Genomic DNA, 15355 nt, shown 5'->3' with positions numbered 1-15355 from the left:
CAAGAGGCTTTTTCCGGATCACTTAACTTAATTACTGGCCAGAATTTTGTTACCATGGACTGTCAGTTATACAGGCCTCGGTGTGAGTGAGCCGGCAAGGGGCAGAGCTGACTGCAGAGTACCAGGACGGGCTCGCGTGTCTGCTGCAGGGGCTGCTGTGACAGTGCTCACGTGCCCAGCCGCAGTCTACTCTCAAGAAACCCCTCACACCTCTTTTCTTTGCCTCCACAGTCGTCACTGCGGACGTCTTCTTTGCCATAAATGCTCGACCAAGGAGATTCCTATTATAAAGTTTGACCTGAACAAGCCTGTGCGAGTTTGCAACATTTGCTTTGATGTCCTGACTTTGGGGGGAGTCTCTTAGTGAGCCCCCAGGAAGGTCCAGGCCACATCCTCAGTCGCTCCCCAGCAGCTGCTCTGCTCACCAGCCTGACCCCACCCAGAGCAGGAGCTGGCCGTCGTCTTCCCGCGGCAAGAGACTGGAACAGTTGTGGACCAGGGGGGTAGATCCCATTTCAGATGATGCTGTATGATTGTCAGTGTGTCAGACCATGATCGAGGTCGCTAGGTGTCTCACCAGTCGGACCAGGCCTTTTAGCCTAAGTGGTAAATACGATAGGAATTAGACCCCATTCTGCTAGCAATGTACAAGGACACTTGAAACCCATGTTCTCTTCCAGTAGCTTAGTGTCCATCTCAGAGCATTCATGACGTCTCCTGCCTGGGCGGACTTCCCAGTCTGAGCCTGACCGTAGGAAGCCGGTGTCTGGCTGCCCAGCGAGAGCTGGCTCTCCTTTGGGGTGAATGGCTGTGGACTTCTCTGCACAGTGTTTCCGTAAAGGTAAATAGGATCCTCTTGGCCTGAAGTCTCTCACTCTTTTTTTTGTTTTTTGGAAAAGCTAAGCTGTATTTTTAGTGAACTACCCCTTTAAAAAAGGTGAAATCTTTCTAAACAGGGTTCAAAGATGAGAGCTGAAAAATTGTGGCCTTAACAACTGAAAGCTTTACCGGTATTCATACTACTGAGGTGTCCAACTGCACTCTGGCAGCTTGACACCTCCTAGCAGCCGTCTTGTTCTCTCCTCTTGCCATGTCCTGTCTGTGGAGTCCTCAGTTACCTGCCGCTAGGCAGTGGTAGAGAAAATGCACTTTTCTTGTGCTGCACTTTTTATATAGCTGCATTACTGGTGATTCCAATCTAAAAATCCATATTCAAAAATACCCTCACATATCTGTGCATCAGTGATTCTACCAGTCAGCTTTGACTGGATCTCAGCTCACACTAAGTCTTAAACGGAAAACTCCCTCGGAGTGTCCTTTGGAGCAAGAGAGTCACACGGGGCCAAGTGAGGAGAGGGAATCTGCAGCCTCAGACCAGCAGGTCCCATCTCCTTGACATGAGTGTTTCTTGCTAAAAACCTTCCCAGTTACTCTGTGAGCACCCCAGAGAGGGTGCCTGGGTCCCAGCTCTGCATAGGTTCTTGATCTGCCCTGTGAGAGCCACCAGCCAAAGGCCCTGGCCAAACATGTGTGACCCCGTTTTGGAAGGCTCATGTGCTGATAAAGCCCCCGGAACCTGTCAGGCCTTAGTCGCTGCTAGTACATATATATTAACCCTGAGGTGTTAAACTTCTTTTCTCTTATGAAGGTTTGGCCAGTTTTTTAAAAATGCACATTTAGAGAGAAACTTATACCACTGCTTTGAAAAAAAAAAAAAACACTCTGAGATGAACAATATGTGTTGTACAGCTATACTCAGAGATTAACAATCTCAATCATATATACTGTTTTTTTCAGACATTTAGTAACCACTACATTTTTTTTTTTTGCATTAATGAAGTGTGCATATATGTGTAAAAGGGACTAAATATTTTTTTGCAGCAGTCTGTTTTTTTTGTTTGAATAGTGGGTATGTCCTCCATGTCACTGTAGAATTTATACATCCTGTTGCCTAAATATGTGTGTAAAATGAGCTGATAAACCAGAGTGCTACTTTTTTTAATATTTCTGTGATTTATAAGATATATATGCTTTCTATGTTAATATGAGCTTGTGCAGTGTTTCAAAGAAAAAAATTAATTACAAGAGTTCCCTATCCCCCAAAGTCTCTGACCTATTTCATACTGAATTTTTCTAGAAAAACAACTGGTCTTGGCAAACACCTGACCATGTGGAGCATGTGTTCAGTTTCCATTTTCTGTTGCTTGAACAGGGCCTGAGTAAGTAGGCCTTAGTCGGGTGGTTTGATTCTGTCACTGGAAAGTAAGGCAATTATGCTTCAGTTATGAATCGAGGTGTTCGGTACTTTTATCCTGTTCTTTCACCGTCCGTGGTGGAGAGAGGAGGATGGAAATTCAGTGAGGGATGAGGCTGGTTGTCCTGCCCCTGTCATAATATACCAATCTTAGTAACAATCCTGCCTCTAACTGCACTCTAAAAAAAATCTTATAATCATGTCTGAAGTTGTCAAGCTTGTTTACCTTCACAGAGTCTAGGGACAGTGATGGTACTTAGCCTCCACGGGTTGGGGGGAACGTTCTGTGAGCTCTGTTCAGAGTGCATTCTTGTAGATCTAGAAGAAGCACCTTTCCATAGTCTTAGGCTCTCCCTGGCTCTCCCGATGGGCTGGAAGGCCACACTCTCAGTTCCTCGCGTGGTGGCTGCTCTGGGGGGACTCAACATGCTCTTGGTCCTCTTTGTGTTCTCCAAGCCATCGAACATGACTCTAGAACAAACTGCCTGGCTGTTCTTGTCACAATTTAATCCATAGCTTAAAGCTCAGTTTTATTCATTCAGAAAGTTGCCAGTTGTGGGTGAGTAGAGCAGGAAGACTAAACTTGATTGAAATATAATTTGCTTCATCAGTCAACATTGTTAACTCTAAGTTAGCTTTTTAACTGCCGCTTGCTCATCAGATCTGAGAGACAGTGTATTCTTACATCATTTTTTTTTTTAAAGATGAAGGTACAAACTGTGTCTATGTTTAAACAGAGTGGCTAAAACTAACTTGCTATTATCCTCGAATACAGGAAACTTCCCACAAACTTAAGTGCCTGCGTTTAGGACTTCTTAATTTCCAGTTCTTTTTAGTGGTGTCTCACTGAATGACATGTTAGAATGTGTGTTCTGTCTGGAGTTTGTTGCCAGTGTGTTGTCAACCCCAGTTACCGATTCAGTTGAGGCCGGATTAGATTGCCCAGTTCACCTGCCTCTCTCTCTCCAGGAGTGGGGGTCCACATGACCGCTGGCCCTCTACCTCAGAGCCCTGAGTTGTTTGTGACCACCCTTGTCAGCATCCTCACCACTCCCCCCGAATGGGCTCCTCGCGTGGAGCTCAACGTGCTGGTGGGTTCACTGCCACTCCTGGTTCATGTCTCCCACCTGTCGTATTACACGGGTTGTGCTCATCTTATCCATAAGCAGGAAGTGGACGAAAAGCCTTGGGACAGGGGAGAGCCTTGATCTCCATCTCGGTTTTATTTTTAATCTGGAGGAGAAAACCCGATTGAGCTATGTAATGATTAGATCTGAAAGGCAAACTCACTCTGCATGTGACAGCAGCATGAGCAAGTAGGTGGGATGCTTCCGTGACAGCCCCGCCTGGAGCTCGCAGGTTGAAGCTATGAGGGAGCTCGTGAGACAAGCCTGTTTCTGGGACCTGGGCTTGCTCCCCTCAGGACCAGCCCCAGGAGAAGTGGGCACGGAACTGGCAAGCCCAGCCCCTTCGAATCTGAGCACCAAAGCTCCCCACGCCCAGCCAGGGAGAGGAAGAAGCCAAGGGCAAACAATTTCCTAAAGGGGTTTGGAAGCCACGTTCTCATTTTGTGGAAGTAATTCAGTGAAGAGCTGACTTATTTGACTAAAACACTTACTAAATTTCCAGAAGTTATCATAGATGCCTTAAGGACTTTCTTTGAAAGATCATTCATTATACAGTTACTTTTTTGTGTGGCATAAACAATATACTAACTTCTTAAAACAGACAGTGTTGGTGTTCTGTAGCTAGGGAGTCTTGAGTTGGCAGCCTGCTCAACTTAATGACTTAACATTGTTTTTTGGGCAGATGCGTGGAGTTGGCTGTTACCACGACATACATCCCTGTGTGCTCTACCAAGGGGGAGGCCTGGGCAGAAACCGCAGGCACATGTTTAGGTTGGTCACTTTGGCTTCCAAGCCATTCCAGGTGGTGGTCAGTGTGGGGCGAGGGCATCAGGAGGACCATGGCGCTTATCAGCATTGTTTCTTTGGAGTTCGTGTAATGGAATGTATTTTTCAAATATTGATATTTGCATTTTCTGTAACAAGTCCTTATAAATAAAATGAGGTAAAATTGTGCATTTAAAGTGGAAACCTTAATAACATTTGTAGTTCCTTTTAACGCAAAAAGTACCAATAAGAATTAAAAACAAATACACAAATTTTTTTTAAACTTCTGACATGTGAATACATTTCTTTAACAACTACCCTCCAGGAAAGTTTGAATTTCCAACACTTTTTTCAGAAACACATTGTTGATAGCAGTGAAAAAATAGCTGTTGTGGGCATAACCACCAGCTGCCTGGATGTACTGTGCTCTTGGCCCAGCTTCAGCTCACGGTGACACCTGTGACCACAGCTGCTCCGGCTCAGCCCCCTGACCCCACTGCAGCTCTTGCACAGACCCTGGAAATTCCCTGACTCCATTATTTAGGAGCGACTCACGAAGATCCATGGTGAGGTTTCTGCTGGCTGTGGTCTGAAGAAAGGACTGTTACTGTGGGTTTCAGAGAAAACTAAGGCAAGAATCGGGGTTTGCAAGTTAAAGTCTAGTGATCCATTCCCCGCCCCCACCATGCAGTCGCACAAATCCAGTAGCTCACGTGGCCCTCACGCTTCTTGAGCTAGTGTTTTCCTTTCCTTTACCCGTCCTCCATTTTGCTCATCCCTTGTTCAGGCCAGATGTAGTGACTGATAAATCTTTTCTGGTGGCTTTTCTCATAATTAATAGGCACTGTTAGGGGCTTTCGTGAAACAACCCCAAGTAATCCTAATAGCCATCCTTGAGGAGAATTGGTCATATTATGTCAGTAAATACTGAGTGAGTACAAAACAGGCAAGTCGCATGGTTTCTGTCCTCAATTTTCATGTCTGTAAAATAGAAGTGACCGTGGTTCTTCCTGGCTCACAGGGTTGCCCTGGGGAAGGTGATCCGTGATGAGTGCTGCGCCCTCCCTCCTGGGCAGGTACACAAATCGGTGTGCACGGTGAGTGATGCGCCCTCCCTCCTGGGCAGGCACACGAATCGTGGTGTGCACGGCGAGTGATGCGCCCTCCCTCCTGGGCAGGTACACGGATCATGGTGTGCACAGTGAGTGCTGTGCCCTCCCTCCTGGGCAGGTACACGGATCATGGTGTGCACGGTGAGTGCTGCGCCCTTCCTCCTGGGCAGGTACACGAATTGTGTGCACGGTGAGTGCTGCGCCCTCCCTGCTGGGCAGGTACAGGAATCGGTGTGCACGGTGAGTGCTGCACCCTCCCTCCTGGGCAGGTACACGAATCGTGGTGTGCACGGTGAGTGATGCGCCCTCCGTCCTGGGCAGGTACACGAATCGTGGTGTGCACATCGAGGTCCTCCTGGGTGCAGGCCGGGGGAGTCATGTCTGCTGCCTGTTTGAAGGAGTCGGGGGGCCCAGGTAGTAGAAGTGCTTTTGAGGGTGGAAATCAGATTAGTCCATACATGGCTGGGACGGCTCTCGTTTTGTTCCTTTTCTCAGTTTGTTTTTGGAAAGATATAAACAACTCTGGACCTGGCCCCCAGGCTGTCCCCACGTTCCTCCCCCAGGAGCGGCCTCTGGCTGCTCTAGCCAGGATTTCACTCCCCCACACTGTGAGCTCCCAGCCTGAACCCCAGGGGACACAGGTGCTTGGTAAATACTGAATAACTCAGGAGAGCAGTGCCAATGACACTAGTCCTCCATTAACCTGGGGCTGAGTCACCAGGATGCCTCAGGCACTGTGCTCAAGGGGTGTGTGGAACTTGGAACAAGGTCCTCACTCAAGTTCACCTCCTATTGTTTGTCCTGTTCAGGAGGGCAGACACACACCAAACGGTGGACACAGGACCATGGCACTGAATCAAGACAAGAACCTTGAGTTCCAGGCTCAGCTTCATTGCTGTGTGCCTTTATTAAGTGCTTCAGGCCGTGCTTGCCTCACCTGCCAGAGTGAGTAGCACACTTCCTGTGTGCTAGGTACAGTAGCCGTGGGCCTACACAGCCGAGTAATGTTCAGTCCCCATCTCAAAAGACGGTCTGCGGTCCAGCGCGAGAGGCTGGCAGGAAGTTCATAGTTACAGGGCACTGTGACAGTCGTTACTTTAGAAGTGAACGCAGAATTATTTTCCTAGAGGAAAGCGCATCTAAATCCACTGTTGGGTTGACCGTTAGCGAGGCCTCTCAGTTGACTGAGTTACCACAAAACAAGAGCTAGACAAACTGAGCACAAGAGGTGTCATTCCGGGCAGAAGGGACAGCTTGGGTGAAGGCGCTGCACGCATAAAGCAGCAAGGTGAAGGCTGGAGGGCTCAGCACGCGGGAGGTGGTGGGAGAGAGAATGGAGGCTGAGAGGAGACGGACCACAGGAGGGCCTCCTGTGCTGCTGAAGGGTTAGCACATCTCTACAGATGCCGGAGCCATGGAAGAGGTTTAGTTGGAGAATAATGCCCTGATCAGCAGGAGAGGACTTAGCAGGAGGGGGCTGCGGGGTTGTAGCTGGAGGGAGTCCAGTTACAGCGCGTGAGAAAGGCAGGCCTCAGCAAGAGGAATGCTGGGAACAGGTAAGGGGGTGGGACTGCCAGGACCTGGAGGCTGGTTGGGAGGAGTCCTTGGTGTGACAGGGCTGCTTTAAGATGGCCATGGTGGGACCAGCCAAGGGAATCAGAAGAATCTCGAGGAAGAAGATGAAGATTGGATGCCAGGACTGTGGAGTCTGCGGTGCCTGCAGAAATAACCAGAAGGCTGCCCGAACTAGATGACAGCTGAAGGAGAGAAGCTGGAGGGAAGGGTGTGTGGAGGACAGGAGGCTGAGAAGGAATGCTGGAGGGAGATAAGGGAAATGAGGAAAAAGCCAAGGGGCGCTTGCATGAAGGCCCTCAAATGTGACAGGCCCAGGTAGGTAATCATTGAATGTGGAATGGCTTTGCCAGCACAGAGTTGAGCCTGCTGCTGAGCAGAGGAGGGCAGAAGCCAGGCGACTGTGTTACACAGCAAATGGGGGCTGAGCAGCAGAGACAGTGAGCATGTGCAGCGTTTTCAAGCTTTGTTGGGATGGGCGGTGGGAACGGTGGCCCTCGAGAGGAAGGGGATATATGTATGCATATGGATGATTCACTTCGTCGTCAGCAGAAACTAACATCATAAAGCAATTTTACTCCTAAAATTAATATAAAATCTTTGCTGGGACAGGAGGTAGGTAGATAGGTATTTGAGAGGAAATCTGGCAGGAATCTGGCGTGAGGGGAGGGAAGTGCGCTGTTGAATGCAGACTTGAGGGAGGGAGGCAGGAAGAGGTGAGAGGCCCCAAAGGGCAGGTGAGGAAGATCCTGGGGGCAAAGGGAGCTCAGAGCAGGGCCCAGGGGTCAAGAGCAGCTGCGGCCATAGGGCAGCAAGCCATTCTGATTAAGGGGAGGCGGCCTGTTTTCTTGGCAGGGGACCTGGAGAGCTATTAAGTGAGATGAATGATAAAGGAGAGGAGACAGAGAAAGGAAGGATAGAGAATGTTTAGGTCAACAGCTGAGGGGATTGGGAGGTGCTGAGGTGAAGGTGCAGATGAGGAGACTGTGGACCTGGATTCATGCCAGGTTCGTTTCCTTATCTGTAAAGTAGGAACACTCCTTGCCCCGGCTGCTTAACTTGAATCCAGGAGGTAATGCATGAACTGGGCCCAGTGTGGGAGATTGCAGATGACCCTGGACACTCCACCCACTGTCCAGGCTGTTGGTACTGGCTTTTGCAGCCTTTCCCAGGCTTGGATGCTGTGCTTCCCACTGTCGGTTAGGGCTGTGAAACCACCTTTGGCTCAAAATGCAGACTTCTCCCTTTGAAAGCACACCATCCCAAATGGCAACCCACTCCAGCATTCTTGCCTGGAAAATCCCATGGACAAGGGAGTTTGATGAGCTACAGCCATGAGGCTCAGAGAGTCAGTCACGACTGAGCACATGTACATATAGATGTACGTCCCTAATTTGAAGTGTTCAAGAAAGAAATTATATCCTTGCTTTAGACAGTTGCTTTGCGGCTTCCCTGGTGGTCCAGCAGTTAAGAATCCACGTTTCAATGCAGGGAACACGAATTTGATCCCTGGACAGAGAACTAAGATCCCACATGCCCTGGAGAACTGAGCCCGTGCACCACAACTAGAGTGCCCACACGCTGCAACAAAGACCCAGTGCAGCCAATGTTTTAAAAAAATTAACACAAAGGACTACATAAATTGTTGCTCTGTTCAGAGAGATCTGGATTTGCTGCATCTACACAAGCAAAAGCTTTTCCATTTCCAGAATCAGCCTGTCCTGGTTCACCTCTATACGGGTCCAGCTCAGATTAACTCAGTGTGGCTTTTGGTTGTCAATGCAAGTTTGCCTTTGGGCACAGGTCTTACATCTAAGAATGGTTGTAAAAGGGCTCACAATAGCACGTGGGGAACAGGAACAGGGCTGTGTTAGCACTGTTCATTCATCTGGCCTTTCTGGATGTGTCTGCTTGTTTCTGGATGGTGAAGGAGTGTCAGAGCCCCTGATCCCTGACCAGGGTGGGCACTACAAGCAGGGCCAGGCCAGCGGCTGATCCGGCACCCCAGCAGTCCCTGGGAAAGAAGCTGTTGGAGCGGAGTCCTTTTGTGTGTTGGTCCAGTGAGTTTCGAGTTGGTCATATTTGTGCCCATTAATGTCTGCCAACTCCAGAGGAGGAGGAGACCCGAGGAACAGTGCCAACAACAGACTGACCAGTACCAGGCAGGCCACGTGCTGGCCTAAGTCACCAGACAGTGAGCCCGCGGGGAGGGGCATGAGTCCCGTCTGCAGAGTGTGGCCCAGTCCTTCCAGACCCTCTTGTTCACGTAGGAGCCATCCTCCAGCTTGTTAGGGCTCTCGGCAGGGTTCCCTGGGGGTTACGGACACACAGGGTGCAGCTTAGAGGGGGACAGAGCATGTGATGGCGAGGGGTGGGCAGCCTGGGTACTCCCCCAAGTTGGGGTGGTCCAGGTCCCCACGATTTCTGTGCGTAGGGTTTTCCGGCGACTGGTCACTCGGAGGGCCAGTTGTTCTCACACACACACAATGGGGCTTGACACCTGGCTTAAACAGCTTCCTGGGAACGCCGATCCAGTCTCTGCTCACACCTCCACTAAGGAAAGAAGGAAAGAGGGCTTCTTAGAAGCACTAACTCCTGAGTGTCTCTGGAGAGGGGAGGGAGGAGGCAGTGAGCCAGGCCTTGTGCAAAGTGGACACCATCCCACTTCCCATCTTGGTGTTTTCCCAAGGTGACGGTCTGCAGTGTTCACCTGAACTCTCATGCTCTCCCCACCCCCCGACCCTGGCTTCCTCCAGCTTCCCTCCCGAGGGCAGCGTCCTCCTTTCTCTGCGCTCCCCCTGGCCCCAGCCATCTGCCTTCCCAGGAGGCAGCCCCACTTTCCTGCTTGGTTGACAACCCCAGTGAAAGGCTCCCCCGCCCTCACTGGCCTGGGAGCATCTCAGAAGCCCTGTCTGGCTTAAGAATCCCAGGGCACATGGGTCTTGACCAAGTTCTCCTGGGTTACTCTCAACTTATGGCCTCAGGGAACAACTCAGATGACCTAGAAGCTGGATCTGGGGGAGAGGTGGGAGGAACAGATGGGAAGCCCATTTACCTCTGTTGGGAACACCAGAACCGGCTACCTCTGATGAAGCTCCACTCAGCGTTGCACGGTGGGAACCTCTGCTTCTCTATCAGCTCCTGTCTGTCTGCTTCCAAGCCTTTGGTCATCATGGCTTCTGCCTGGGTCAGTTCTGGGGTGGGGAGCCCATCCTCTCCGTAAAACCTTCCTATCACCCTTCCTGTGGCGGCAGGAAAGCTGACGTCAGCACAGTGGTGGGAGGGGGCGGGACAGAGGCTTCTCCTGCAGAAGCCCCAGGAGAGCTTGAGTCCCCAGGAGAGCTCTGCCCCTGGGGCTCTATGGTGGCTGGCTGGCTGCTGGTGTATCAGGAGCTGGCTGGAAGGACTCGTGGCGCCTTCTGCCCTGACGTCTCTCAGTGTCTTACACCACTCCGGATAGAAGCCTCCCTGTTCTGGGTGTAGAGACCTCCAGGACAGAAAACATAAAATCTTCCCCCATTCCAGACATCAGTTCCCTGGGAGTGGAACCACCTGTCACTCATTTTTCAATGTTTCACAGTACTTGAGGTGAGCAGGTGTTCCATAAATGCTTGATGAATGAATTGCTTATTGAGTAACAGTTTTGTGGCTAAGTTCTTCCCCACATTGAATTATTTTGTCTTATGTAACATAAATAAGTCATCCATCGAGCATTCACTCAGTATCAGGAGCTTTGCTGGCACTTTACCAGTGTTTTGTAATCCTCATACACGGCTATGAGAGAGAAATCAGTGCCCCATGGTCCTGCGAGACGGACTGGGAGATGAAGTAGCTGGGGAGTCTCTGAAGCTAGTAAGTAGGTCTGACCCCGAGCTCATGCTCTCCCCTGTCCATCATTCTTTTCTGGCTCAGTCCTTCAGTAGACACACTGCATGGACTGGTTTTAGTTTAAAATCCTGTCAGAATTTGTAAGGTCTAAGCAATGGCAGCAAGAGCAGCTTCAGGAGGCCAGAGCCAAGAAGGTACCAGTTCTTAGGTGCAGGGACTTTTACCTCCAAGTCCTAAAGTACAGGTGGCCTTTACTAGCAGCCCCTGTCATATGGCAAGAGAAGCAGCAGAAAGCCCTTCTAGAAGGTTTACCCGGAGACTTCCCTGGTGGTCTGGTGGCTAAGACTCTGAGCGCCCAATGCAGGGGGCATGGGTATGATCCCTGGTCAGGGAACTAAGATCTCACATGCAGTGTGGCAAATTCAAGACAACTAAATGAAATCTATGGAAATGACCTGCAGAATACCTACCAATGAATTTGTAGTTCTTCTCATAGAATGAAAGCCAGTTTTGGAGTGTCAGCATCTCAGAAAATGACAGGTCGGATACATCATCTACAAGGCCTGCTTCAGAGTAGTCCCCGGTCACAAACGCTCTGGATGCATCTCGGCCTGCGGGAGAGAGGTTTCCAGTAGATTCGCTTGTAAATCACCAACACTATACCAACTCAAGAACCTATTTTCTGAGAAATATCTCCTGAAAACCCTCACTGCCCAGCCCTAAGCAAAGCTAATCCCTCCTCCTTGGTGACAGATGGTCCTGGATCCTGGACACATATTCTCGCACGTACCCCATTCTTTCATTGACTTTCAGCAACATCTCACACGGCGGAGTCCCTTGGCTTCCGTGACACTACACTCCTGGTTTTCCTCCTACCCCTCTAGCTCGTTTTCTGCCAGTCTCGGGGATCGATTCTTGTTCACCTCTTCTGCTCCATCCACACCCTCCCCTTGATGATCTCACCCACTCTTGTGGTTTCAAGTAGCACCTCGATACCAAAGGTGCCAAACTTGTATCTTGAGCGCAGACCTGTATATCCAGCTGTCTGCTCAACACTCCTTAGAGGACTTTCAGACATCTCAAGTTCAAAACGTCCACATGGCATCCCCAGTCCCTGGACACCTGCCTCCAATCTAATACTCTCTATCTCAGTTAATAACTAGTTGCTCAATCCAGAAGTGCAGTCCTTGACACCTCCTTCATCCCTCACATCCAGTTAGTTCCCAAGTCCTATTGTCTTCCTAAATAGTTCTTGTATCAGACCACCTGGCTCCATCTACCACTAAGCAAGCTCAGGCTGCCGGCATCTCTCATCGAAGCTATTAGAGGAAACCCCAGAAGGTCTCCCTGTGTTTATTTCTGTCCTCCACTAATCTATTTTCTGTATAACACTTAGACTGATATTTTAAACAAATTGATCATCATTCTCTGATCCCTGGTCTTGAAAGATGCCACATGCCACAGAGCAACTAAGCCCATGCACTACAACTACTGAGCCTAAGCTCTAGAGCCCAAGAGCTACAACTCCTGAAGCCCACGTGCCCTAGAGCCTGTGGCCTGCAACGAGAAGCCTCCTCAATGAGAAGCCCCCTCAATGAGAAGCCCGTGCACCACCATGAAGGGTTGTCCCTGCTTGCCACAACTAGAGAAAGCCTGCATGCGGCAATGAAGACCCAGCACAACCAAAAAATATAAATTAAGTTAAACATGAATTACCATATGACTCAGCAATTCCCCTCCTAGGTATACACACACGAGAACTGAAAACACACGTCCACAACAAAACTGTTCGTAACAGCATTATTCATAATAAGCAAAAGGTGGAAAGAACCTAAATATCCAGGAAATAATCAACAGATCAGCAAAATCTACGCAACAGAATATTATTTGGCCATAAAAAGGGATAGAGTACTGATACTCGCCAACATATCATGAATGAACCTTGAAAACATTATGCCAAGTGAATGGAGCCGGACACAAAAGGTGACAACTATGACTCATGAACATGAAATGCCAGAAGAGGCAAATCCTTTGCGACAGCAAGTAGATACTGATTGCCAGGGGCCAGGTAGTCAGAGGGGATGGAGAATGACTCCTAACAAAAATGGGGTTTCTTTGGGGAGGTGATAAAATGCCCTGGCCTAAGACAGTGGTGATACTTACCCAGCTCCCCATGTTGTGTGTGCTTAGTTGCTCAGTCCTGTCCGACTTTTTGTGACTCCATGGACTGTAGCCCACCAGGCTTCTCTGTCCATGGGATTCTCCAGGCAAGAATACTAGAGTGGGTTGCCATGCCCTCCTCCAGGGAATCTTCCCAACCGAGGGATCGAACCCAGGTCTCCCACATTGCAGGCAGATTCTTTACTGTCTGAACCACCAGGAAAGCCCAAGAATACTGGAGTTGGTAGCCTATCCCTTCTCCAGGGATCTTGCTGACCCAGGACTCGAACTGGGGTCTCCTGCATTGCAGGTCGATTCTTTACCAGCTCAGCTACCAGGAAAGCCCAACTTCCCATGTTAAAAACCACTAAATTCTACTGTCTAAAAGGGTGGATTTTATACCATCTGAATATCTTCATAAAAATACTAAGCGAATGAATAAGTGAATGTATCTGCTTCCCTACTCGAGTGTGTAGGGGGCTGGGGACAAGGCGAGCTACATGGCAGTGGCTAATAAATGGATGGTAAGTAACATGGGACACAAATGAACTCACTCTACAGGAGAGCACACCACAAAAGAAAGATCACCCCAGAAAGGGGGAGGCTTTTGCTCACACATGCATACAGCCACGACAGCTGCATCAGGGAGTGGCAGGAGAGTGCATCCAAAGTGTCCTCACCTGGCAGGTAAATAAAACACTTGATTTCAGTTGCATCTCTGCTTCTCACTCACTGTGCAGCCCTGGGTAAGTCCTTTCCCTCTCTTGGACTGTTTGAGGACCTGTCAGCATCATCAACTGCACGTAATTCCTTCTGTCAGTGCTTCTACTTTTCAAGTTCTCCCTAGAGACAGGGACGTGCCTTGTATTTAAGTGCCAGAGGCAGCTTCCCAACTCCCCAGATATAATGACAAATGGACAATGCTTATTTAATATCAGCTTAGTCAGTGGCTTTAGGCTTGCTCCTCATTTGCTTTTACTTTTAATCTGGGAGGTGGTCATTCCTCTGGGCTGGTAAAGCAACATCTCTAAAAGGGGTGGTCCTAGTCAGGACTTAGTTGTGAGGGCTTTAGGCAAATTACATCCTCCAATCCTCCCCAGCTGTAAAAAAGGGTTAGAATAAGCCTCATTTGACAAATGTTCTTTGTGGCCTGACATATGCCCAACTTTGTTCTAAGTACTGAAGGACTATAAAGATGGCCAGACTCCTTCCCTGTGCTCTAGCCTGATGAACTTTATTATTTATCTGGCTGCACCAGATCTTACTTGCAGCAGGTGGGATTGTAAACCTTCCTTGCAGGTAGCATTCAAACTTTCAGTTTCCTGACCAGGGATCCAACCTGGCTCCCACAAAAGTCCCCTGATAAACTTCTTTAAGGAAGACAGATAAAAGCGTTTGTACTAGGAGCAAACCAAATGTACTATTTTTCGGGAAACCTGGGATGGGGGAAAGGAAGTCACTTCTTACTGGGACACACTGAAGAAAGATTGGAATCAGCTGGGGAACCCTGAGGGCAGTGACTCATCTCTGTGCCCTGAGAGCCACAAAGCAGGTCTTGGAAGCTTCTGCAGGCCGGTAAAGAGGAACTGACAGGAGACAAGTGATGTGTTTCTCCAACCTAGTCAGGAGGAGCGGTGGGGAAAGACAGGGAGAATAGAGGCCGTGACAGTTGTCCATAGTCAAAACACACCAGATGGATGATGCAGCTGAGCCCGGCCCCCACGCTGGTCTGACGAAATGTGGGGAGGAAATGAACACACGAATAAATGAATACGTGCATGAATGAAGCGCAGGCGGCTACCCGCCCGCGTCGTAGCAGGAAAAAGCGTGAACCGCCCTGCTAATACCTGCGAAGCCGCTATAGTGGGCCCCGGGCTCGTAGTGCCTCCGGCCAGAGGACACATCGTAGACGCGGCCGAGCAAGGCCAAATAGAGGCCCGGGTCCCCTGGGCGGCCGCGATAGCGGGCCAGCTCCTCGGGTATGAAAAGGCGAAAGTCGGCGCGGGGACTCCACCAGCCCATCAGCCATGCGGCCATCGCCGCCGCCACGGCCACGGCCGGGCCCAGCCAGAGCCCACGCCCGCCGAGCCCCGGCATTTACGCAGCCGTACCCCTCTTGGCTCCTCCGAAGTTGACACCTCTCGGTCCACAGCTAAGATGGCGGAGAACCGGCCGCGACGTCACCAGCGCGACGCGCGCTTTCCCGGGTCCGCATGTCACTAAGGGGACAGTGGGGCACTGGAAGGGAAAGTCTTTGGCGAAAAGTTCACTCCTTGGCTCCAACCTTCCTCGTACTTTTCTAGCATAGCTAGCGACTGTTGAGAGATACTAAGGAAGTGACTGGCGAGAGGATATTCTGGCCTGCAGGTTGTCCGCCCCCAACAAAGATGGTAGCAAAGGAGGCTGCGGGTTACGTAGACGTAATGACAGCAGCGCCCTCTTGAAAATCAGGCTGTCCCCGGCTTGCTGTCTTACGACAGCTGGTGGTGTCCGCTTAACGGCGCCTTTACGACAGAAGTCCTCGCTTGTCGGCGAGG

At 50.0% G+C, this 15355-nt stretch overlaps 2 protein-coding genes across 6 annotated transcripts in view; one reads left to right on the top strand and one right to left on the bottom strand.

Moving 5' to 3' along the window:
* Nucleotides 1-4434, top strand: part of ANKFY1 (ankyrin repeat and FYVE domain containing 1) — a 69615-nt gene extending 65181 nt beyond the window's left edge. The window contains exon 25 of one of the 2 annotated variants that reach the window (XR_011467919.1): nucleotides 232-279. Coding sequence is in view for 1 of the 2 variants with exons in the window: in XM_005906671.3 (XP_005906733.2) it covers nucleotides 232-364 (133 nt within the window). In the remaining variant the exon portion in view is untranslated. Of the gene's footprint in view, nucleotides 1-231 lie in introns of both variants that reach the window. The other variant, XM_005906671.3, reaches the window with a different exon arrangement.
* Nucleotides 4435-4763: 329 nt separating this feature from the next.
* Nucleotides 4764-15224, bottom strand: CYB5D2 (cytochrome b5 domain containing 2). 4 transcript variants are annotated; one of them, XM_070389249.1, is made up of 5 exons: nucleotides 14930-15224; nucleotides 13499-13661; nucleotides 11129-11269; nucleotides 9886-10072; nucleotides 4764-9383 (listed from the first exon to the last, which is right to left on the bottom strand). In XM_070389249.1, exons 3-5 carry the CDS (start codon nucleotides 11181-11183, stop codon nucleotides 9170-9172), a joined length of 456 nt encoding a protein of 151 aa, XP_070245350.1. In that variant the 5' UTR covers nucleotides 11184-11269; nucleotides 13499-13661; nucleotides 14930-15224; the 3' UTR covers nucleotides 4764-9169. The 4 variants fall into 4 exon arrangements, with proteins under 4 accessions (XP_070245350.1, XP_014337281.1, XP_070245349.1 ...); XM_014481795.2 differs by lacking the exon at nucleotides 13499-13661; XM_070389248.1 differs by lacking the exons at nucleotides 13499-13661; nucleotides 14930-15224 and adding an exon at nucleotides 12822-13480.
* Between the last annotated feature and the right edge of the window lie 131 nt (nucleotides 15225-15355).

This window comes from Bos mutus, chromosome 19 (genome assembly GCF_027580195.1).
Source record: "Bos mutus isolate GX-2022 chromosome 19, NWIPB_WYAK_1.1, whole genome shotgun sequence".
Classification (NCBI taxonomy): Eukaryota; Metazoa; Chordata; class Mammalia; order Artiodactyla; family Bovidae; genus Bos; species Bos mutus.
Note: the sequence above shows the minus strand (reverse complement) of the source record. Positions and strands in the feature narration are given on the sequence as shown.